The sequence below is a fragment of the Typopeltis vanoorti genome, chromosome 5, assembly GCF_054136105.1.
Source record: "Typopeltis vanoorti isolate ZY-2024b chromosome 5, IOZ_Tvanoo_1.0, whole genome shotgun sequence".
NCBI lineage: Eukaryota > Metazoa > Arthropoda > Arachnida > Uropygi > Thelyphonidae > Typopeltis > Typopeltis vanoorti.
The window spans coordinates 94,018,872-94,045,876 of record NC_143553.1 but is presented as its reverse complement, the minus strand read 5'-3'; the positions used below and the strand labels follow the sequence as shown (position 1 = coordinate 94,045,876).

Sequence of the window (27,005 nt, the reverse complement as noted above, 5' to 3'; positions counted from 1 at the left end):
TTAACTGTAATAAATTTAGTTTAATCCTTTATCCAAGTGTGAGCAAACAAAGTTTGCACCTGAAAATATCTTCAGGACTGAGATAAGGTAGTACAACACCGGGCAACTCACAGCAAAGGTGGATCAAGCTCTCAACTCCTTGTCTCAGTATCTCCCATAATGCACAGCACATCTCCTTGCAGACATGTATACTGCTATGCATTAAAGGGGGGGGGGCAGTCCTGAAGATATTTTCAGGCAACTTTGTTTGCTCACACTTGGATAAAGGATTAAACTAAATTTATTATAGTCTATCCAAGTGAAAAATAAACTTTCAACTTCAATTCATTAAGTGATGAATCCAGAAAAAAAATTAACAGATATAACTAAATTAATAGATGTAATTTGGAAGTGCAAGCAAGAGAAATGGGCAGAGCTTTCATTAACCTGGATCCAAGAAAAGACAGCCAACACTAAAACATTATTAGAATCCTAGACAATAGCATCAAAGAAGACAACCAACAGAAAACAAACTTCATCATAAATGCTGGGAAAAAAAGCTATAACAGATCAAGAAATGTCAAACAAACTTGAAAAAAATTATTCAAACAACTCCAAACTTCAGTACAACGGAGAGAACAAGACCTCAATAAACTCAAAAGTAACTAAAACAAGCAAGAGCATACCAATCTAATGATATCTTCTCTGAAGAATTTACTCTAAGTGAACTAAATACATAAATTGAAAAAACTGCACCTAATAAATCTCCTGGTAATGATCTTATCTTTGGTCATATGGTCAAACACCTTGGCAAAATTGCTAAAGAACAACTTCTAGATATTCCTAATACTTCTAGGCGAACGGCAAACTATCAAAAGAATGGAAAAAATCAATTATTGTACCCATCCTAAAACCTGACAAAAAAAATGCAACAGAATGTCAAAGCTATAGACCTATCACATTAACTAGTATACTTTGTAAAATCACTGAAAGAATCATACACTCCAGCAGGGTCGGTTTTATCATTAGGCGAACCTAGGCAATTGCCTAGGGGTGCTAAGACTTATTTAAGATGTAATAATTTTCTTGCTATACAGATATTAGGAGTAATCATATATGTATACAAATGTATTGGTTTGATTAATAAATTTTTTTAATGTTCATAATGATATTATTTTTATAAATATTCACATGTGTAGGACTACGTGTGCTTGTATGAGTATAACAAAATATATAGAGAGAGAGACAATGTATACAGGTGCCTAAATTTTCTTCTTCCAATTCTTTAATTTTATCACTAGTGTGCCAGATGGCTATATCTTCTGCAAATTAATACAAACAGTACATGATATTGGAATATTGTACAGAAAATGCTTTAATATGGATCAGATTTCATGAGAGGAAAAAAAAAGAGATCAAGGTTAGAATCAATGCAGCAATATCCAGAGAGCAGACAACGTGGTAGGTGTTCTTCAGGGCTCAGTCTCTTACTATTCCTTTTATATGTAAATAACATTCATCCTTACCTTACAAAAGACACAAAAGTAGCTTGCTATGCAGAAGATATAGCCATCTGGCACACTAGTGATAAAATTAAAGAATTGGAAGAGATTCCAAACAAATCCATGAGAGAGAGAGGATTAGAAAAATGGTCAGATGAACTTAAACTCAAAATCAACCCAAATAAAACAAAACTAAGCATCTTTAGTATACAGACAGAAAAAATAGACATTCTTACAATCTCAAAGTCATGATCAACAACAGGCTAATTGGAAAAGTAGCAAATCCAAAATACATTGGTATTATGCTTGATGAGGAATTACATTTTACTCAACACATTTCTGACACTTCCAACAGGGCTCTCAAAGACTAAATATATTGAAATGGCTTTGTGGAACAAATTGGGGTGCAAAGCCAAAAATTCTCAAAACTACTTACACTACACTAATAGGGCCAATAATGGAATATGAAGCACCTATCTGGTCACCTTTGGTTTCATTGGTAAAGAAAAAATTAGACAAAGTACAAGCAAAAGCGTGCAAGATTATTGGTGCAGTCTCATCCACTAACAACGTCAGAGCCCAACAGGAATGTGGGCTTGACCTGCTGGAGGACAGATGGAAATTTGCCACCATAAAATTCATTAATAATACCAGAAGCTACCAAAGCGATATCCCCCCCTAAAAACTTATGAACATTAGAATAAAAAATGCAGACTTCACAGATCATCAACTTTACAATATGATGACACTATCAGGAAGGAAATAGGCCTTGATTATCTAAATGCCCACATAAGCAAAGAATCTCTATTTTCCACACCTTTACCTTCATAAATCTAAACCTTACTGAACCCTGTACAAAAAAAAAATCAAAAGAAACACTCAAAGAAAAAGGCCTAAATACTATCAACCTTCTTTCATCATCCAAACAATTTATATGTTATACCGATGGATCGCCAGACACTAATATGATTAATGGAAGCGCTGGTGCTCTCTTTCAACTCCCGAAAGGCGAAAAACTTTCAATAAAAGTTGGATCTGAGAGAATCGCTTCCAATTTTACTAGCAAACTCTGTGCAATAAATAAAGCACTTGAAGCCTACTTAAAATTATCATAATCTCAACAATCAGAGGGAATTATAATTTACAGTGACTCAACATCAGCTATGGAGGCAATCAAAAATGGCAATATCAAGCTCACCCAAGACATCCATAAACTCTTAAACCAACTAAAGTGTTTGGGGAAAAAAGTTGCATTTTTACAATGGATTCCTGCTCATGTAGAGATTGATTACAATGAAACAGTTGATAAATTAGCATAAAAGGCCAGAGAACTCAACCAAGAAACTGACATGATAACTCTTGCTGATGCTAATGCAGTAGCAAAATCTAAACTAATTCCACTAAAATCAGGGATAGAACACCAAATTCCCAAAATGAATGTTGAAAGAAAGACTTTCACCATGATAGCAAGACGCCAAACAGAACATCTGAGAGGAATGAAGATCAATACGGATGGTACAAGAACATACAGAAGCTGCAATAATAATTGCCCTAATACTGAACTGACACTCACTCGCATTTTTACCTGTCCAGCAATTACAGCAGCCTTGCAAGCAATAGACCCTAATCGTGAACAATAACTCTGTATGAACAAAATCATCAACATAGCCAAAGCAGTTCAAAGAGCACATGGAAATATCTAAGACCTTTTCAAAGGACAAGATGATGACAACAACAGCTCTCTTTCTCTCTCTCCCTCCTCCCTCAATAACTACATAAACACTCATTGAAACAGTAAGCCACTAAAAATTCACATCTTATTATCAATTATATTTAAGGTACAACTTATCTTTCAGCTCCAGATATCACTCCTACATTGAAATATGGAATAAGAATATTTTACAAAGTCACTTCCAAAGAAAGAAAAGGATAAATGTTCCTGTGGATATGAATCCACGATTACTCTGCTTACTGGTGACCTGAAATGGCTTAAAAGAACAACATTTGCTTACCAGAGAAGGATTTCCAAATTATGCAATCACTATTCTTAACTAGTTCTAAATACACCCTGCAGATGTGAGTGCACCTCTTTATAATTCAAACCAAAACCTTATCAAAGTCTTCCTTTCCGGCAGAACACTATCATTCAGCCACTCAGCCTCATGTTCTTTGGCACCATAACAGTGATAAACAAGATAACTGTGTGACTTCCACTCCTTTTTTCCCTCAGGCTGACTATAATTTTTGCTCTTCATATCCAGATACCTGCACTAATTGAGTAACTGTAATAAATCCTGCTGGAATAAAAGCCTTCAGTACCTACTCCATCCAAAAGGTCCAGATCACTATCCATACCCTGGTTTTCAAATGATTGTGCCAAAACAATTCTGGTAGACATGCTTGTACGTTGGTTGCTCATAACTTTATTTTTCAGAAATGACAATGTATATTAAAATATTAATTATAACTTTAATTAATACCTTCCTATATTTCAGCAATGTCACATTGCCATCATCAGGGATCATGAAAACAATGTGCATGCAGGCACTAACAGTGGGAAAATGAGGCTGAAGAAAAGCAACCAAAGACAGGTCTGAGATTGTCCCAAATTTGGGGCAATCTCATGCACCCAAATTTGTTAAGGTTTGGAAAGTTTCTCGGGACTGAAGTAGATTTGAGGAATAGCTTCTCGTATTTATATTTGCTATGGCATAATAAAGTGGTCTTCTTCCAGTGTATCCTATGACAGCTGTCCAAAGCACAGTCAGCAAGTCCTGAATGGCTATAATGGTGGAACAGGATGTAGTCCTTGTGTTCAGAAATTCTGGTATTGGCTGTCCTGCCTGTTGGCCATAGTACGACAGTTTGCAACTAAGGTACCTGGCAGAGCATCCGTAGTTCAGTCGATATAGATGAAGCCCTCTGGTCTTTTCGACCAGAGGGTTTCCTGTCCATGACATGAGGAACCTTTATCTGGTCTCTTTTGACTAAAGGTGAGTTAGCCTGTCTCATATGAAAGTAGTTTTTTTTTTTTTCACCTGAAAATTTGGGTTTAGCATCCCCCAGAACAGACAAACTGGCCCCATGAACACACGCATATACAGACGCAGGACATTGTGAAGCATAGAGCCAACTATCTTACCCTCGAGATGGTTGAGGTTGTGAAGTCCGCAGCTAAAGAGACTTAAAGGCTCGTAAAAAGCTTGAGACAAGACAAGGGACCTTGTAGGTCTAGGGAATGTGGCTGGTCTTTGATGGAACAGATAAGGGATGCCAATTTCTTTTGTGGTTTGTAAGTGGCTGCACTTACATAGGATTTTTGTTAATTTTTCAAATGTGCCCCAGATATATGGAATGGTGATAGATTTTGAGTAATCTCTACTCTAAAGGGGGGGGGATGTAGTCACAGCGTTTAATATTTTTTGGATTTTTTGGAAAGATTGTAGCCTGCTGGTGAATGTATCTACCTGTATGTGTGGGTTTTCTGCAACACATCTAATCAATTCACATCCTAGGATCCAGTTTACCTTAGAAAAGGAAAACAACAACAACAGTCTCCCATTCCTAGACACTCTGATTACATGCCTGATGAATCTCTGGCATTCTCCATTTAGAGAAACCTCACTCAGCTTAGAATGTAACATGAAGCAATTTCAAAAGGATAATCAGCCAATACAAACCTGACTTCAAAAGACCAAGTACAACAAAGTCACCACCTGATCAATAGGTAGTCGAGTCTTCTGGTCTCTCACAAAGGCCACTGGTGGAAATATTTGCCCCAGTTATGTTTCTGTCCCTCTTACATCGAAATGGTAGTACTGTAACATCACTCAAAGACAAGGCTGATCTCCTGGTAGAATACCAAGCTATTCAGGATTCTTCTTCTGTCTTTCTGATGGTATCCTCTCCATTCTAATTGGAACTTGTTTTTCTCAACTACATTGGAGAGGATACCATCATCTTTATTTTCTCTCATACTTATCTGGCATCTGCTCCTCAACATGGAAGTGTTTGCTCTCCAGAAGAGAGTGATTCAGTTAACTGGTGACGCTTCACTTACAGACTCACTCCAGACACTATCTCATATTTGTACCGTTTCCGCTCTGTGCATTTTCTAGAGGTATATTTTTCATGGGCACTTTTATGCTGAAGTGGTCAACATTCATTCACTGTCCAACATGCATACTGAACTTCCCTTCCTCCTCCTTCATACCTTCCACTTCTGTACTCTGCAACAGTCTTCCCAAGGGCTACAACCTTTGATCATTCAAAAAAACATAACAGGTTCCTTCTTTCTTCTTGACCATCTGACTACATCCAGTACTGATGTGCAATAGATCTTGAAACCTCGTGCACGTGTGTGTGTGTGAGAAGGATATATAAAGGGTAAAAAAGAAATTTAACCTTAACCTTTTCTGGACAAACATAAGCTGGTCACTAAAGTAACATCGTTCATCTTATCCTATCCCCTAGGACAAACCATAATCTATTTGTCATTCTAGTGTTTATCACCCTTCTTTTTGCAGATATCTGAAAAAATAGAAACACTATTTTAATTTAAATAAACTGCACAACTGGTTTCATCTTCTTTGCACCCAAAGAGGTCTTCTAAGAAGACGAAACTAGTTGTGCAATTTATTTAAATTAAAATAGTCTTTCTATTTTTTCTCTCTCGGCTTATAGTCATTTAATCTGTTTCCAAAATATGCCTCTCAGCTGAGTAAATCAATTATATCATATGTGTGTGTGTCTTACTATAGATCTATGAATGGAATCCAAGAAAAAAAAATTACATCCATTTTTTTTTCAATACCACAAATCCAGAATTTCTAATTATGCTTAGTCATGCTGTTTCCATCACATACCACAGAAAAAGAGAAAATCCACTCTGAAAAACTGTTTTCTTGCAAATGCTTGCCTGCTGTTCACTCACTGTTGAGTGAGGACCAAGTGCAACAAACATAGGCCATGACTTCTTAGCTATCAATCTGGTTTAGTTGCAGTTTTTTTTAACATAACCAATTTTTTTTTGGTTTTTTTTTTTTTTTCAGATGATGTCAATGTAACATTTATGAAATGTAGTTCAATACATACACACACACAATGCAATTTAGTGTGTGTGTGTGTGTGTGTGTTATTAACACACACACAACACAACACACACACAACAGTGAGTGAGGACCAAGTGCAACAAACATAGGCCATGACTTCTTAGCTATCAATCTGGTTTAGTTGCAGTTTTTTTTAACATAACCAATTTTTTTTGGGGTTTTTTTTTTCTTCAGATGATGTCAATGTAACATTTATGAAATGTAGTTCAATACATACACACACACAACAGTGAGTGAGGACCAAGTGCAACAAACATAGGCCATGACTTCTTAGCTATCAATCTGGTTTAGTTGCAGTTTTTTTTAACATAACCAATTTTGTTTGGTTGTTTTTTTTTTTCAGATGATGTCAATGTAACATTTATAAAATGTAGTTCAATACATACACACACACAATGCAATTTAGTGTGTGTGTGTGTGTGTGTGTGTGTGTTATTAATGGAAATTGTTTAATGAAATTCATGAAATGAAACGTATATTCAATGTGCTCATTCTTAATACAATAGTTTATGAAAAGGCATTCTTTTCTATCAAATTCATTTTTTGAAATAAATACAGTTTTTTTTAAAAAAAAAACTATCAATAAATATATTATGATATCTGATAAGATAATTAGAAATAAATAAATAAATAATAATAATAATAATATATATATATATATATACACACTACTTTTTTTTTTTTTTTTAATTTGCTCACCCTGAGAAATATCTGAAGGCATGGCAGTACGAAATACTGCCCATTTAATCTGGCTTTCTGATTGTTCACAAGTAATTTCTTGAGGTCTTAACCAATGACTTACATATTCATCACGGGGTTCTTCTGGATTGTAATACAAAGATTTTGGCAGTGGCGGGAAGGAATCATCAATAAATAGCTCACTATTCTAAAGAAAATAATAAAAATATTAGCTAATCAATTATATGATAAATAAATAGCTTCCTGTAGGCAATACTAAAATAATTTGAAAAAAAAAATAATAATAAAAAAAAAATATATATATATATATATAATAAAATATATATAATAATAAATATATAATTATATAATTAAAATTATATTTTAATTATATTAAAAAATAAGGATTAAAGTCAGTTTTTTTCAAGTCAGTAATTCTTGAAATGCAATATTCAAAAAAAAATTATCAAGTTTCCACCAGGAGACACCAAGTCCATTTAAGGTGACAATGGCATCAACTCCCAAATTACTTAAATTTTCTTTATATTTTTAGAATAAATAATAGAAAATGTGTTCCAGATCAGTTTGTTTTGATATTTATGAGGCTAAAAGTGGAACAACGGAAAGAATATTATCCCCAAAGATAAGAGAACTCAGAGCTGAGAAAGAAAATAAAAAATACCAGTGAACCATGCAATAGGTAAGCATATATTAAGTAGGTGGTAGATTATTTTTGACACACAGTGGTATGATCATTATCACATTTATTAAGCAGACTGAAAAGTTCAATGTTTATCTTTAGATCTTTAAAAAAAAAAAATCATTGAATCAACTTGATACATATAACATGAGATTAATTGCCTAATGATGGCTTGGGCATGACTATTTTCTCCATTTCAACATATATTTAAAATTTTTTAATATATTTTATTTTTATAACAAAAAAAATAGACAGGTTCAACAGATTAAATAGAGAGACTCACCAATTACTCAGTGACCATCATTATGAATCCACCATTCTTATTCCAGAGCAGATCTCTTAGCCAACCGCGTTCCACCATTGGACACAGGCCATGGAATGTTTGAAGAAACTTAAGTGATAGCTCTTGATATTTTGAAGGCATCAGATAAAGTTTGCCAATGTAGCCTTCTTACCAAGCAACCATCTTATGGTATTCCTCCTTTTTCTTTATGAATGGATTGCTAGCTTCCTTTCTTTAACTTATTAAGCCCCATTTCCTCTATGAAATATTTAAAATGGTCAGATTAACCATTTTTTTTTATTTTTGTCATCATCCATTTTTTGATATGTACCCTCAAGGGAAGTATAGGATACTATGACAGTAATTGTCATATCTAATATGTCTGTCTTCTAGGCAGTTCTGAGTCAATCCACCTAGATCTTGGACTTCCTTTGGGTCTTTTTCTAGCCATCATTGTTAGCATCCATTCATATTCTTGAATGGATGCTAATGATGTCAAGTTGTTTCCTAATATCATCATTTTTAACATGATTCTGCCATGTGATCACTCCCATAATTTTTCTAGAATTTCCATATCTGTGGTCTCTTATTTCTAACCCAGCTCTCAGATTCATAACTTAAAACTGGTTTGAACACTATCTTGCATATTGCTAGTTTAGTGTTCAGCTAATTTCTCTCTTATTCCATATAACTTTATTGAACTGGCTCTCCACCATGTCAGCTTGTATTATTCTGTTATCTATTTCAATATTTAATTGCAATCTTCACCAAAATTCATGCTTAAATAGATAAAATGTTTTATGTATAGGTTCTCCATTCACAAGCAGTTGATGTTTTCGGTGTTCCTGCCTATTTTGATAACTATTCTCTTTTTATTGCTGAATTACATAAATTTGTTACAGCAGTTATTCAATTTAGTCAGAGAATCCAGCAGACTTGTGGGAGATTTATTTAGGAGTGTAACATCATCTGCATAAAGAGCTGAGATTAACATCTTCAATCTTGATATGAGGTTTAATACCAACTTTCCTTCATAGTGTGATCCATATAGATGATGAATAACAGTGGAGATAATGACTTGTCTCACACCTGGTTTAACATCAAACCTTCCAGTGCCTCCAATCAATTCTAGCAGCTGACTTACAATATACACTATGTATTGCTCACTGGATATAATGTTCCATTTACACCATATAACTGGCATGTTGAACAGCTTTTCTCTTGCTACCTTGTCATGTGCCTTTACCAGATCTACAAAATTCAGAAACAGATTCTTGTAATATTCTCATGATCTCTCAACTATTTGTCTTAAAGTGAAAATGTGATTATGCCTCATTTACCTAAATACAGATTATTCTTCTCCTAGCTTCCCTTCCCTTCCATAATTTTCTTAACTTTTCTGAAGTATACTTGCATTATGCTTGTAATTAATCTTAGTTGGAATGTCAAGCAAAGGAATTCCTCTTTCTCTCTCAGATTCAGCTTTATTCTCATTTTACAGATGGGTACATTGAGATCTCCACTCCAATTATCTGGTATTTGAACTCTGCAATATAGCCACAGTAAAACTTTTATACCTCAATATGTGAGCATTTCTGGTTGAAAATCATCTACTCAGCTATGTTTCCACATTTCAGGTTTTTGATAGCTTTTTCTACCTCAAGTATTGATATGTACTCCTGATCACATTCCTCTTTAGCATTTTCTACCACTGTGCTGTCACTGTTTATTTTATTTAGCAATCTTTCAAAGTAATTATTCCAGAAATAGAATATCATTAGTTTTCATGTCATCTTCATATCTATAATTCCTTTTATACTACTGTTTCCTCTATTTCTAAGCTTCTTCAATAGCATCCAGAATATTTTGCTACCTTCTTGATATTTATTTTCTGTGTTCTTATCCAAGTCTCCTGTGACTTTTGTTCAGCTAGTTTTACACACAACACACATAATTTTTTCTGTATTCTATCAGAATACAAGCTGACTTACTTGCCATGAACTTTCTATATGTTTTCTTCTTTTCTCTTCATCATCTCTGACTTCATGAGTCCCCACAGTGTTCCAATTTCATTGCAGACAACCTCACCAAATGCCTCTAGCTGAATTAATCAATGTTTCCTTCAGAGTCTGCCACAGAATCTCCAAGGTTTGGTTCTTGTTTCCAAATTCTATAATTTTTTCTTGAATATTTGTGTATTTGAGTATAATGTTCACCTCTAAAAAGTGCTCAACTGATTCATTTTAGAATTTTCTTATACACTTTACAATATGATTTCTATGTGGAATGTTTCTATGTAAGAGTTCTAAGTGGAATGCTTTTGCAAACCGTAGCAATATCACTGAGTAGCCATTTCCCTTATCCAACTCCATTGTCACTATTATACACTGGTGTCCAAAAGCTAGGGACAAACTAGATTTTTAAATATACAGGAAATAATTTTCATAATGTGAACATAATATTAAATTATATTACACAAAATATGTCTTATAAATTTCATACAAATTAAATTGCAATACATTTTGGCAAAATGTTACAATTTCCTAAGGAAGCAATTGAAGAATTAATGTACAATGCTTACAGAAAACAATGTGGAGAGATATTTTAGTATGTAATATGTCCCCAAACAGTGACGAAACTCTCAATGTTGTACCATGCTTAGTACCAAGTGATTCAGGAATTCTTGAAGCAAACAGGCCGACTCCTTCAGAGCAAGGATAAGGCCTTGTTTATTTTCTAGAGGAGGTGGGGGAATTTGCAGCAATGAGTCTCCCTATTGCATCCCAAACGTATTCTATGGGGTTAAGATCTGGGAGGCATGCTGGCTACTTGATTCAATTAACATTCTTGTCTCCATAAGTATCTCCACTGCTCATGTATGATGTGGTGTGGCAATGTCATCCATAAAAATGACTTCTTCACCTACAGTACCACAGAATAATCAAACATGACATCAAAGAGCTTCATTACAATATTGTTCACCAGTTATAGTCCCTATTTCAAGCACTAATAGCTTGGTGCATACATTAAGCATAATGTCTCCCAATACCATGACCCCAGCACTGCCATATGTATCCCTTTCCAGAACATTCTCATGATGGTAAGCAGTACCACTTTCATGCCAAATCAAGTGTCGTCTAGAATCAGAGGAAAGACTAAAATGACTCATCTGTAAAGAGTACATTAGCCTGTTGTTGAAAGTTTTTCCACTTGGTTATACTATAAATTAAACATGCCAAGAAATCATATACTTGGTTTAATCCTTTATCCAAGCGTAAGCAAACAAAGTTTATGCCCGAAGTATTTTCAGACCAACACTTCTCATCACTTACCTTAATATCCCATAATGCAAAGCACATCTCCTTGCAGACATGTATAATGCTATGCATTATGGGAAGGGTCACTACCCAGACCAGTTTCAACTTTTATTGAGATCTCATCAGTGGGAGCCAGACCCAGAGGTGATACCAAGGTTGAAGTTATGCAGAAGTCATACTTCCATATACGAGTTGCCAAAAGGTGTCACACTTTATTATTAAAATACTCTGGATTAGAGATAGTTAGTTGTTGAAAGTTTTTTATATCTCTAATTATCTAACTAACTTTGTGCAACTTTATTTGTTTACACTTGGATAAAGGATTAAACCAAGTATATAATTTCTTGGTATCTTTAATTTATAGTACATTAGCCCATTGGTGTCTTGTTCAATTTTTATGCATACAACCCAGTGAAAGCATGCTCTATGATGAGCTATGAATAAAGGAATGCAGACTGCTGGCCTTCGGGTGTATAGGCCTATTTGTCCCAGACATCTTGCTAGTTTGTCGCAAAAAAGTTTGATACCATGGCAGGTCAGCTTGAACAGAGCTGACTTGCAAGTTGACCTGCCATGGTGTACTGATCACATTTTACTGTTATAACAAAAAATCTGTCCTCATGCGCTGTGGTAGAGTGAGAGTGATCTCTTAGCAAACTCCATGAACACATTCCACTGGTTTGAAAACTGCCCGGAGCCTGAATAAAACGCTATGCAAGATTCCAAACTCTCTTTCTGGCAATATCAGTAATTCTGCAACCTTCCTCAAGCTTTCCAATAATCCTTCCCTGCATGAAATCATCTAGATGATGTTTCCTTTCTTTTAGGCTTGCACGGTGATCCGAGTACATTTTTGAAAATTATGGAGACAACTACCGTGTTTTAGTAAAACTTTAGTTTAATTAGTTAAATTAGTTTAATTTAGAGTTTAGTTATATTAAACTAACGTTTTACTAAAACATGGTAGTTGTCACAATAATTTTCAAAAATGTAATCTAGATGATGTCTTTGAGACATACAAGACATCTAAGTTTGCAACTTTATTCCTTCATGAAAAGAGATTCCTTCAAACATAATTCACTTAGCAAAGCCTTTTATCCCATTGAGTGCTACCACATGACCCCTTTGCACACGATTTGAAAATTTGAATGTGTGTACCCACTTTCTACTCTAAATCATCTGCCACAAGCTGAGTCATCCAAATTTGCAGCTGATCTTCAGAAATAGTGTTCATCCTTAGGTTTTGTACATGAGTGTAAAAAGTAAGCAAATGACTAAGGCAATACTTACCCTTCACAAAACCATGTTACCTTATAGAGCATCATATTCTTATCTACCTAATCCTGAATTCTATCATTCACCAATTTCTCCAATACCTTAGCTAACACTCCAGAGATGCCATATAATTTGCTACTTATATTTTGGAGCCTCCTTTATGCAATGGGACTATTTTGCCCTCTTTCCACTCCACTGGCACCTTCCCAGTACTGGGGCTTAAATTAATATCTTAGTCAGAGGAGCTAATAATTCCCTTGCACATTCTCATAATACACAGGTCGATATGCCTTTCTAATCCCATGACTATGTTCATATTGCAGTTCTGCAATATTTTAAGCATCTTCATTTCTTCAACCTCTATTTGTCAATCGGTCAATGTCACTTCTGGCAATGGAATGTCACCACCTAGATGGCACACATATCTCTGCAAAATGCTCATTCAGTAATTCAACTATTTGATTTGGTTTTACCTTTCTACCATCAGCACTTTTTTAAGTTCAAAAAAAAACTTTTTAAAGTCATTCCTCCTTTTACCTGCCACACAGCAAAAGAACTGTTTTCCTTTTTCTTTGTGTTGTCAGCTGTCTTCTGTAATGCTTTGAAAAATTTCTTCACTTCTTCTTCAGTAGAATCTTCTGTGAGATCACAGGCACATTTGTTTTTTTAATGTGGTTCCTACCCATGAAAGGTTATTAGTAAACTTATAGTACATTTTGAAAGGCAATTGATGTGAAGTCATTGGCCTCTATATACAAGTAGCCCGGTCATGAAGTGACTTCATGTGCAAACTTTGTTTGCTTACATTTGGATGAAACCAAGATCATAACTTCTTGACATCTTTAATTTATACAATACTACATTTGTACCATGGGTGGACTAAGGTTGTTTTTTTTTTTTTTTTATCATTTTTATAAATTTTACATATTTTTTGTAATTTTTTATTTATTACTACATAGTCTGAAAATCCTGCTCTAGAGACCAAACATGGAACTTTTTCAAGTCACTTCAGGTTTCCAATAAGCAGGGGTGGTGTGGTCTCACACTGGTTGTGAAATACATCTCCCACCAAAAGACGATCACAAACATCTATACCCATGACAGGATTCAAACCTGGAGAGCGGGTATGCTAACCACTCAACTAACTGGCTGATAGCCAGTCTGGTTAGTTGAGTGGTTAATAAGTCACTATTCGGCTCTCCATTGTGGTATTTGCACACACCCAGTGGTGTAGCTAGAGCTTTTGCTGCCCGGGGTGGCCCCCAGTTTGCCGTCCTCTCAATACACACAAAAAATACTACAAAAAGTCAAAACAATGTACAGGTTTATTTTTGAAGTAAAACTTTAATTCCAACATTCTAAAATGTTATTTTTCTTGCTTTTTTTGTTAGCAAAATCGTCGATGACATTGGCGAAGTCTATTTCATAGTAACGTAGGTAATTCATAATCAATTTTAATTTAGAAAAACTCCTCTCACAACTAGCAACACTTACAGCAATTGTGAGAAAATTCGCAGTAGTATCACAATATTTGGAAATGAGTTCTCGAGACTGTATTTTAGAATTAACTACAAAAGTTCAAAAAAGTTCAAAGTGCTGCCTGGGGTGGATCGCTCCTCTGCTTCCCCCCCCCAGCTACGGCTCTGCACACATCACTCTACTTGATATTACCTGCCATTAAAGAAGATTTTCCTAATATTTAGTGTTAAATACTATTTTTCTCTGATTGTTGTTGCCTGAATATATCAACTTTTATTTGTTGCTCATAAAAAAATCTCACCTGTTTTTGTCTTGTTTGTTTGTTTTGAATAAGTACCAGATCAGCATTTATTATGCTGATCTAGTACTTATCCAATTCTTCTGCTAGTTCAATTTCTTTTCAATTGATGCTTCTTATTGTTTCAGTAGCTAACTTTTTTCTGTTCACCCTGGTTCCCTGACAAAAACAACAAGAGATTTGTATAATTGGGAGGCACCCCAGTTGAAATGGAATTTATCATGCTGTATACCATGTTATTTTGGTTTTAGCCAATAAGCATACAATTTAGTTGGCTAAATCTTAAATTTCCAATCCATCCTGTTCATTCAATATCCAGGTAGATACCTACTAATGGGATGCACCATGAGAAGGTGAGGATTGGACATTAGTTCAGGAGGTTTTTTTTTTTTATTTAGCTTTGACCTTTAAGCACCTCAATGAAAATATTTATCATCCTAATTGGCGATATTTTTTTTTTCAGAATGTTCTTTTAGTAGAGTTTATTATACTGCCATCTTGTAATAATTCCATCTTAAATTCATTTCTTTAGCTTTCTTTAGTGTTTTTTTTTTACTTTAATTTTGTTGAAGTCAAAATTTTCCTTATGTGTAGTATATGATCATTTCCTAATCATGCAGATTTTAAAACTTAAATATACAACACATGAGATAGCTAAATTGCTGGGTGTTCACTTTGCAAGAGTGTATTCCTCAGGAGAGATACCACAGTAACAGATAGGATAAGAACTGATATGGGAACAGATGAGGAGGTGCTTAGGAGTTGAAAGTTTTTTCACTTGGTTATACTATAAATTAATGATGCTAAGAAATTATATTCTTGGTTTAATCCTTTATTCAAGCGTAAGCAAACAAAGTTTGCATGTGAAGTAACTTCACAACTGGGCAACTCGTATATAGAGGATAATGACTTCATATCACTGACAGAGATAAGAGACTTATTATCCCTCTTTGATATGGCCACATTCTAGATTACTGTGCACATATCTGGTCATCTAGGTTTCTTGGGAATGAAGTGGTGGAGAGGCTATTTAGAGATCAGTGAATGACCAAGATGGCAAGTAGTCTGTAGCATGCTATAAGAACAGATGGAAGTTTTGTAGATTGCAGAAGTTGGCTGACTGGCAGAAAAGAGGAGAAATGAAATAAATGTATAACTAACAGGATTAACAGGGATGAAATAATGCAGAGGAAGTTGAAAGTTTTTTCAGTTGGTTACACTAGAAACTAAAGATGCCGAGAAAGTACATTCTTGGTATAATCCTTTATCCAAGTATAAGCAAAGTTTGCATGTGAACTATCTTCACGACTAATATATCTGTATATAGAGGCTAATAACTTCACATCAGTTGCTTTGGTGTCCCAAAGCACACCATCTTTTGGATGTGTATAATGCTGAGCATTATGGGAAGGGCACCTACCTAGACTAATTTCGACCTTTAATGACATAAGCTAAAGTGGGGGATATACCTCTCTAAAAAGTGATCTTGTAGATCACTTTTTAGAGAGGTCTACAAGATCTCTCTAAATCTCACTAAATGATCCTAAGGGATCACTACTGAACTCAACAGCAAAAATCCACCACCAAGCAGAGCCTCTCTACTCCCCAGGAAGCAAACAAGCAGTGTAGACCAACATTATTAAATATCATCAATGGGAGCCAGACCCAGAAGTGATAGCAAGGTTGAAGTAATACAGAAGTCATATATTTTATATATACAAGTAGTAAAGAGGTTATATCATCTTATTATTACAATACTCTGGATCAGAGATAGATGAAAGTTTTTTTTTTTCACTTGGTTATACTAAAATTAAAGATGCCAAGAAATGTTATTCTTGATTTAATCCTTTATTCATGAAGACACTTTGTGCGTAAACTTTGTTTGTGCATAAAGTATTTTCATGAAGGAAAGGGCCACTACCTAGACAAGTTTCAACCTTTATTGAGATTTCATCTGTGGAAGCCAGATTTCAGATGTCATATAATTTTCATACATAAGTAGTGAAAAGGTGTATCACCTTATTATTAAAATACTCTGAATCAGAGATAGATGTTGAAAGTTTGACTTCTGCATTACTTCAACCTTGGTATCACTTCTGGATCTGGCTTCCTGATGAGACCTTAATAAATGTCAAATCAAGTCTGGGTAGTGGCCCTTCCGATAATACAGGAGGTGTGCTTTGCATTATGGGATACTAAGGCAAATGACGTGAAGACATTAGCCTCTACATAGAAATAGACTAGTCATGAAGATACTTCATGTGCAAACTTTGTTTGCTTATAGTTGGATAAGGGATTAAACCAAGAATATAATTTCTAGGCTTCTTTAATTTCTGATGCAGAGGAATTTTTGTCAGTACAAAACTAGAAGGGAGAACATGGATCATCTTTGGAAATTGAGTTAAGATTGTAGTTAGCAAGGATCAGGACCAAATTTTTTCCTTTGAGAGTGGTGAACAAGTGGAATGGATTGCCAGAGTATGTCGTGAATGAGAGATATAACAAGTACAATGAAGAAGTATAACGGGTATCATGAGTAAAGTTAGTGTGAGCTTTCCATAATGAGTTTTTGATCACCATGAAGATGCCTGTGCAATAAATAATTTCCTGTTACTTTATGTTGAATCCTGTGATTATAAAAAATATTATCTGTACAAAACTGAAGTAATCTCACTCCACTTAAGTCTTCAGTTATTTCACTAATTTGGAATGTTCTTGTTACAATGTTTCGAATTCATGCATTTAAGTCTCCAACTAGTATTGTAAATTTTTGCTATTTTTACCCCCTTCCTAACAGGTCTCCATAATATATATATATATGACAGAATGATCATTGACTCGGTTAACATACATAGTTTTATGAAAAAAATTGAATGACTAGAACTGAGATTTAATTAAAAAGGTTTTAACATAAACACACTACTAGTTTCGGCCTGTAACAGCCTTCTTCAGGTGACATTATAAAAGAAAAAACACTAAACATTGAGGGTTAAAAGACTATGAACATCATAGACAGTCTTTATACATAATTAGCATTAAAACGTTGTAGTTGTATTTGAAGCTGTTCTTTCATTTGTTGCATTGTTGGGCGAGTGCGTGTTTGCTGCATCACGTGAACACCAGTACATGATTACAGCTGAATGACTATCCGGGAGGTTGTAGCTTAAGTTGTTATTTAGATGAACAGGATTGAAGATGATTTCTCTCGATTCCACAATTTTTCTCTCTATTTCGTCACTGCAACGGAAGATGTTTGTAGATTTTTCCCAGCAGACTTTGTGACTTTGGTTATCATCAGTAGGATTAGCCGAGAAGAGGATATGACTTGATAATGCACTTGCTCGCTGTCTCTTGTAAGTAATGTCTCTCATGTGTTCTTCCATACGCATTTTGACAGATTTGTCTGTCTGCCCGAAATAAGGAATATCGCAGTCACATAATATTTTATATACGCCAGGGTATTTGAGTTGATGATGACAAGGTTTTGGGTGGCTAATTAAGGAACGGATCTTTGGAAGTGGAGTGAACAAGGTTCTGATATTGTATTTTTTTAGAACTTTTGCTAATTTATGTGAAACAGTACTTATGTAAGGAATAGATATATTGCTTTTGAATCTATTTGTTTCTTCTGAGTGATGTCTTGGAGGATTAAGAAGGAATTTGTTAATGATTTTCTTGGAATATCCATTAACTTCGAAAGAAGTTTTCAGATGGTTTATTTCTGTAAGCAGTTCATTTGGATCATCAAGAAGAGAACGGGCTCTATGTCCCAAGGTGGAAATTATTCCAAGCTTATGAGGAGGGAAATGATGGGATTGACTGTGCAGATATCTGTTGGTATGTGTGGGTTTTCTATATATCGATATTTTTAGTTTACCAGCAGAAGAGCGAGTCAGTTTGACATCAAGAAAAGGCAAGGAATTTTATATTAAAATATTTTTCCACAGAGATATTTTATATTAAAACCTTTTTAATTAAATCTCGGTTCTAGTCATTCAATTTTTTTCATAAAACTATATATATATATATATATATATATATATATATATATATATATATATATATATATATATATATATATTAGGGTTATCAAGTAATTTTATAAGCTTGGTTATTTAACTCCTAATCCCAAGTATGCAAACAATTAAGTTTGCGCCTGAAACATAGTTCAAGTCTAAAGATGGTACAACACCAGGGCAACTCATTGTAAAGGTGGGTAAAGCTCTGATCACTGTTCTTAGTATTTTCCCATAATGTAAAGCACATCTCACTAAAAGATGTATACTGCAATACATTATGGGTGAGGTCACTACCCAGACCAGTTACAACCTTTTTTGAGGTCTCCTCAGTGAGTAGCTAGACCCTAAATACCAAGGTTTACCACAACTAACTACTCACTGAGGAGACCTCAAAAAAGATTGAAACCGGTCTGGGTAGTGACCCCACCCATAATGTATTGCAGTATACATCTTTTAGTGAGATGTGCTTTACATTATGGGAAAATACTAAGAATAGTGATCAGAGCTTTACCCACCTTTACAATGAGTTGCCCTGGTGTTGTACCATCTTTAGAGTTGAGCTATGTTTCAGGTGCAAACTTAATTGTTTACATACTTGGGATTAGGAGTTAAATAACCAAGCTTATAAAATTACTTGGTAACCCTAATATACAGTATCCCCAAGTTAAAAAATTAATCATATATACACCCACACACACAGATAGCGAGAGAGAGAGAGAGAGAATTATTCTGTATTTTTATCCTCAAATATTCTTGATGTATATTTCCATTTTTATAACATTTTGAAAATCCTTATGCATTACCACTGCAATACTTTTCTTTTTCTTTTCTTATCTTGTTGTTTCTATTGCATTGGCTATTTTCTTGTTTTTGATTTAAATAGGTAATGTTCCAACATCCTGAGTCCATTCTGGAAGTCTGGCTATGTTTTGTATTATTACACTAAGCATTTAATTTTATATCATCCAATGTCAAAAATGGTGCAAAGTCAGAAAACCTCATGACTTCTTCTTTCCAAGAACTGATTACTATTTCTTATTCCCTTGGCCCAAACACCTGCTTCAAATAACAGAAATCATTCCAATTGGAATAAAGCCCTTCATCTCCTATTCATAACCACAACTAACCTTGCTTTTCTCACAAGAAGAAAAAAATAAATAAACATATCATATAAGTGACTCAATACCAAAACAATAGCTTTGCACTTAATTTCAATTATAGCATGCATACAAAATTAACTTGATTTGTTGGTGCTACTCATCCAGTATCAACAAATCCAAATCTGGTTGCAAAAAGAGCAGCAGTTTTCCCTTCAAATAGCTTTCTGATCCTTTGGTATAACTTCTGTCATTTTATTATTCCACTTCTTACACATAACCAGATGGTATCATCATGAAACCACCTAAAAATGACAGTCCTCCTGACATCATTCTTCTACTCCAACTGTGGCACATATTCCAGCAAATTATCTCCCATAATACCATGAACTCACTTCATGTCTACTGAGTCTCACCAGAAAAAAAAAAAAAAAATCAGATGAATTGTAAATAAGATTAGACACATTAATAAATCCACCAAGTTATCTGGAATGGCCCATTACCCTTGTTCGACCATATGAAAAATTTCCATGGTGTCAATCTGATAGATATCTATCAACAGCTTAGACATCTCAATCTTACCTACTATTCTTCTTCTATCCATCTAACTCTCATAGATGGGGGGCTGAATACATGTTTATGTGCAGCCACCCACATCTATTCCCATAACATGTACAGTTCTGATCTCATTTTTGTTCTGTTGTACCCTCTCCAAGGTTGCTTCATCTCATAAATAACAGTGGCCAGATCTGAGCACAATGATTGAGATGATAGGGGCTTTATACAATGGAATCACCAATCTTATCTATGTTGGTCAATGTCCGTCTCAGTATTGTAGCAATCCTCTGGGTTGCCTTTACCACCTTTGCAATATGTTCCTTCAAATTTCTACTGACCATTACCCTCTACAAAACAATCTGATACCTATCAGAAAGCCAATTTCCAGTATGGTTTATCAATTTAGTATCTAAACCCTATCAAATGGCTTTGCAAAGTCCACAAAAATGGCACTTCTTGTTACTTTATTATAAAATGCAATCATAGATTACTGGTTTTGGTTAAGTGAGAGTGTCACTTAACAAATTCATGCTGAATCTCATTCCTAATATTACCGAATAATTACCTTTATCTGCTCCATTTTGTACATAATCTTTAACTAATTTTCCAAAAATCACAAAACAGAAGAAATACAAATTGATTTACAGTTTGACAACTCCATTCTACCATTCTCTTATGCAATGGCACTATCTTATTCCAATTCCATCTTTGGATACTTTTTCTGGAAGAACAGGCAGATCAATGGTGCTGTCAGTTTCTTACCACATCCTCTAGAAACATGGTGAAATCCCATTCTATCTCAAGGCTTTAATGGCTTCAGGAGCAGTTAATAATATTATTATTATTATTATCATCATCATCATCACGGGCGACTCCAGGGAGTCCTTAGACTCATCGAGGGAGGGCCTAAACATCATGTCCACACAACTATACGACATTCTCACAGTATCTATCACACTTTGCCTTGAACTCACTCACTGTCATAGCACCAACAACAGACTCTGGCAGTTTATTCCACTCATTTACAACTCTAAAAGTAAAGAACCCAGCTTTAACACCCCTGCTAACCACACTCTTGCCCAGCTTCAATAGGTATCCCCTAGTTCTCCCACCACCAGTCCTGATATCTCAAAAATATCATCTGAATTAATCCTATAGAAACCCTTTAGCAATTTGAATGTCTCAAATCATATCTCCCCTTTTCCACTTATCAACTAATTTCTGCAACCCACAAATCTTCAACCTGTTCAATTCATTCCATACACCCGCTATCATCTTAGTCACTCGCCTCTGGTCCTCTCCACATCCTCCCCATCAAGAAGGAACCTAGGTGACCAAATGTGGGCACAGTAGTCGAGATGAGGTCTTATCAAGGCTCGGTACAGAGGTACAATAACTTGCTTGTCTCTGCTCGACAGGATATTTTTCAACAACCAAGTGAGTTGATGAGCTGATTTAGCTACTTTTGCAATGTGCCCTCCCTTAACTTCATCTCCATATCCACCAACACTCCCAAATCCCTGGCCTCATCAATCTTCTGGAGTACAGTTCCACCAATGTGGTATACTGCTGCTAATCTTTAAACCCCAAAATGCATAACCTTACATTTTGTCAAATTAAATTGACATCCATTCTCCTTAGCCCAGAACTCCAATATATCCAAGTCGTCCTGCAAGATTTTGACATCTTCTGCATTCACTATCGCCTACCAACTTTGCATCACCAGCAAACTGAATTGTTCCTCTTAGATCCTTCCCTATATCGTTAATGAACAAATTAAACAGCACTGGTCCAAGAACAGAACCCTATGGCACACCACTAGTCACAGGCCGTCTTTTGGACTCTACTCCTGAATAAACTACTCTTTGATATCTCTCCATCAACCCCCCACCTATCCATCTCACCAACCCTATATCCATTCCCATATGTTGTAGTTTACGGATTAGAATTCCATGTGGTATCCTGTCAAATGCCTTTGCCAGGTCCAGCAGTATCACTGTAAACCCATTACCCTTATCCAGTTCAGCCGTCACCTTGTTATAAAACTTGAGCAAGTTACTTAGGCATGCTGTCCCCCATACAGTATCTCATTTTCATCATTCCATTCCTGTATTTTTCCCTTGACTACTTTCTCCAAGACCTTGACAACAACTCCTGATCGGTCAGTAATTTGCAACCGTAGTCTTGGATCCTCCTTTATGCAGTGGAACTATTTTCCCCTCTTTCCACACCTTTGGGACTAAACTAGACCCGAGACTCAGATTAAACAACATGGTCAAGGGCACTGATAATTCTTTAGCCGTTTCACGCAGGCCCGTGCTGGTATACCATCCAATCCCACAGATGTATTCACATTAAGGTTCTGTAATGGACTATTCACCTCCACTTCATTCATCACAATTCCCGTATAAACTAATGGTTCCTTCATTTTTTCAATGTCACCACCTGGATGGTATACTTTTCCAAAGTGTTCGCTCAGTAACTCCACTATATCGACTGATCCAGTGACCTCCTTATCATCGTCATTCCTTAAAATCATTTTGCCGTGTACAGTTTTTTTCTTGCTTGCAGCATATTGAAAGAGCTGTTTGGGATTCTCTTTAGCTTGCATAGCTAGTTTCCTATCATAATCCGCTTTTGCTTTTTTTACCACACTCGTTACCCTTCTGGCCTGCATTTTATACCGTTCGTGTGCCTGCAGGTCACCTCTTTCTTTAAATTCCCTCCACAATTGTTTCTTTTTTTGCAGCTCAAGCTTAATGGTGTTATTCATCCATTTAACCCCTACTTGTTTTACTATTCAGACCAAGGTATACAATCAGCCATAACCTCCTGTAAATGCCCCTTGACCACTTCCCATGCTCTATCGACATCCAGCCCTTGCAGTTGTACATGCAATGGCACTGATCCAAGCAATCTCCTAAGCTTGTCATACTTGCCAGCACGGTAATTCCACATATACCCTGTCTTAATCGAAAATTCCACACCTTTAACCACCTCCCAGGTCAAGACCTTATGATCACTCTCACCAATAGGTTGCAACATGGTCATATTCATTACAGTCAAATTCTCAGATGCTATTACCAGGTCAAGCACTCTCACACCCTAGTATTTTCAATTACATGCTGTCTCAGATAGTTATCCCTTAATAATTGAATAAAATCCATTTCCTTCCTCACATGTATCCTCTCCTCCTTTCAATCAATGATACCATAGTTGAAATCTCCCATTATAATTACCCTCTTTCCATTCATTTCATCAATTTGTTTATGCATACTATCTCCACCATCTATTCCATCACCTGGTCTATAGCAGCACGAACTGTATATTTTATTCTGCCAGTCTCAATCTCACACCAAATAGCCTCAAATGAGCTCTTTTCACTATCCTGCGATATAACTTCAATTCTCCTTGGCTGCAGTTCATCAGCTATCATCAATAACACCCCTCCCCCCATTTTATTCTCTGTGTCCTTCCTAAACACACTATAATCTACACATTCTATCCCACTAACTACATCATCTTCCGTCAACCATGTTTCACTAATGCCAATAGCGTGTGGCCAGGAAGAGCCAATCGAGGCCAAAAATTCTTCCTTCTTGTTCCTAATACTTCTGGCATTAGTATACATGAAATGCAGTGATCCCTTTGTTCCACCCCTATCTTGATGCGTTATTCTAAATATCCCATTTCGATTTCTTGTCCTTAGTACTGGCTCATGTACGTTATATACATTCTTACACTCAACTGTCTCACTGATGTCTGCATATCCACCCCCCGCATCCTTGGTAGTTCTAGTTTCCCTGGTTCTGCACATCCATTTTCACTTCATTCAGCAACACTTTTTTCCTGTCTCCGCACACCAAATCCATTCAAATGCAGGCCATTCATCTTGTATAAATCCTTTCACCCATCAAACTCATTCCACATGTTCAAGAATTCAACACCACACCGTCTGCATAACCTGCGCATAATGTCATTTGCGATTATGGCCCTCCTTCTAAACTCCTCTCTGTCATAGCGCAGCAACAGACTCACCATTCTAACTCTGTCACTCTTTTCTTTCGCTACCTTTAACAATACTTTCAAGTCCTCTCTCAAAAAATTTATCTCCTTTCAATTCATTCGTACCCGCCACAACTATCAATTCTTTCACCCTCTGTTTTTGCACTCTAATACTCTCACTTACATCCTTAAATTTTGCACCCGGTAAGTATGATATAGTAAAACTCCTATCTATCACTCCTCTTAATAACGAGTCACCATACAATTATAATAATAATTGTATAATAGTAATAAATAATAATATAATAATAATACAATATTACAATTATAATAATAGTAATAAATATATCATCATCATCAAATTCCTGCCATGTACCCTCAAGGGTGTACAGGATATGATAGTACTACATGAAAAAATTACATCATTAGTAACTTCCTATCTACAATTTTCCTCCAAATCAATCTGTTACTTGTCAAGACTCCAACATTATCAGATCTTATATTTCTATTGTCTAAGGCACTTTGTACCATATCAATCCACCTATATCTTGGTCTTCCTATGGGTCGTTTTCCTGCCAACCTGGCAGAGAAGACTTGTTTTGCTAATCTTTTCTCTCCCATTCTATTTAAGTGACCATACCACCTGAGAATAGCTCTGCTAACGCATTCCTGGATGCTGACAATGTCAAGTTCTTTCCTAATATCCTCATTTTTATTATGATATTGCCATTGATGCCATCTGTTCACGCCTCTAATCTTTCTTAGGACTCTCATATCTGCGGTCTCTAGTCTTTGGTCAAGTGTTTTATTTCTGACCCAGCTCTCAGATCCATAAGTTAAAACTGGTTTGAACACTGTCTTGTATACAGCTAATTTAGTGTTCCGACTAATTTCTCTCTTATTCCATATGAATTTATTCAAATGACTTCCCACCATACCAGCTTTGCTGATTCTGTTTTCTATTTTTATTTAATTTACCATCTTCACTAAAAATTGTGCCTAACTAGCTGAAATGTTTTAATTGTCCTATAGGTTCTCCATTCACAATGCAGTTGATATTTTCAATGTTTATGCCTATTTGCATTGTCTTTGTCATTTTAATGCTGACCTTCATACCATATCTATTACAAAAGTTATTCGCTTTAAAACTTTCTTACGTGTTATTCTTCTCAATATGAAATTCAATTTTATCCTGCTCAAGACTAAATAGTGATCACTTCCAATTTCAAATTCTCTGTACACTCTGGTGTCCTGCACCAGGGAGAAAACATCACTATCAACAATAACATAGTCAATGAGACTTTTCTTATTTCTAGCCTGTTCTCTCCATGTGAATTTGTGCACATTTTTATGTTGGAACAAGGTGTTAGTAATAACCAGTCCATGTCCTGAGCAGAAATCCAACAGATATTTGCCATTATTATTAGCTTTGCTCTTTTCTCCAAATTTTCCCAAAATATTTTTGTATGTTGCACAATCATTTCCCACTCTGCTATTTAGATCCCCAACAAGGACCAACTTTTCCTTTTTCGTTGTGTCAGTTGTTTTTTCTAAATCCTTAAAAAATTCCTCCACTTCTACCTTAGTAGAACCTAAGTAAAAACCTAAGTTCTACCTTAGTAGAACCTATAATAAATATATAAATAAATAAAATATTATAATATTCAAAAATTGATTCTCAATATGTGCTTCAGCCCTGCACATCAGTCTAGCAATAAAACCTCCTTTTCCAGGATGAAATATTGCAATAAAGTGATAATTAAACAACTCCTCTATATCGTGTGCATAGGCCACTTGACCACCATTTCCATGTAATAAGGTCATTCATCCATAATTATTCTTTCTTCTTGAGATTTCTGTCTATTCATCTACCAAGTTAAGAATATGGTCACAATAAGTTTCCCTCTTCCCCATTTCTTTAAAAAGTAAATTATACTTGCCAAGAAATTATATTCTTATTTAATCCTTTATCCAAGTGTGCAAACAAAAAAGACTTCATGTGCCAACAAAGTTTGTACATGAAGTCTCTTCATGACTTCGGTACTTGTATATAGGAGGTTAATGACTGCACATTAATTGCCTTAGTATCCCATTATGCAAAGCCCACTTCCTTTCAGAAATGCATAATTCCATGTGTCAAGGGAAGATCACTATCCAGACCAGTTCCAACCTTTATTGAGGTAAGAGCCAGATACAGGAGGATACCAAGGTTAAATTGTTGCAAAAGTCATATATTTCTCATATGCAAGTAGTAAAAAAGTGTATTACCTTATTATTAAAATACTCTAAATCAGGGAGAGTTATAGAAAGTTTTAATGCATAGCATTAAGCACTTCTTAAAGGAAGTATGCTTTTCATCATGGGATACTAAATGTTGATACTTCTGGCAATCGATGGGAAGTCAGCAGCCTCTATATACAAGTATTCTAGTTGTGAAGATACTTCACAAGCAAACTTTGTTTACACATCGATAAAGGATTAAACAATATAATATGTTGCAGATGATGTTAATATATAAGTTTTGCTGATCATGCAAAACAGAAGAGAGTGATGAGGAATCAAGCAGATGTTGTGGCCTTACAGGACTTGAATAGATTGTATAAGTGGGCAACAGTATGGAATTGTCGATTCAATGTTGCAAAGTGTAAGGTTCTGAAATTTGGTAGGCAACAATGGAAGGCAAAGTAGACACTTGGCAGGGAAA

General features: G+C 35.4%; 1 protein-coding gene across 1 annotated transcript in view; it reads right to left on the bottom strand.

Moving 5' to 3' along the window:
* The window catches only part of LOC150106660 (calpain-15-like), a 406,958-nt gene that overhangs the window by 310,964 nt on the left and 68,989 nt on the right, over positions 1-27,005 (bottom strand). Inside the window, exon 3 of the mRNA XM_090393252.1 lies at positions 7,292-7,478. Within this exon, the coding sequence (XP_090249378.1) occupies positions 7,292-7,478 (187 nt within the window). The remainder of the gene's footprint in view (positions 1-7,291; positions 7,479-27,005) is intronic.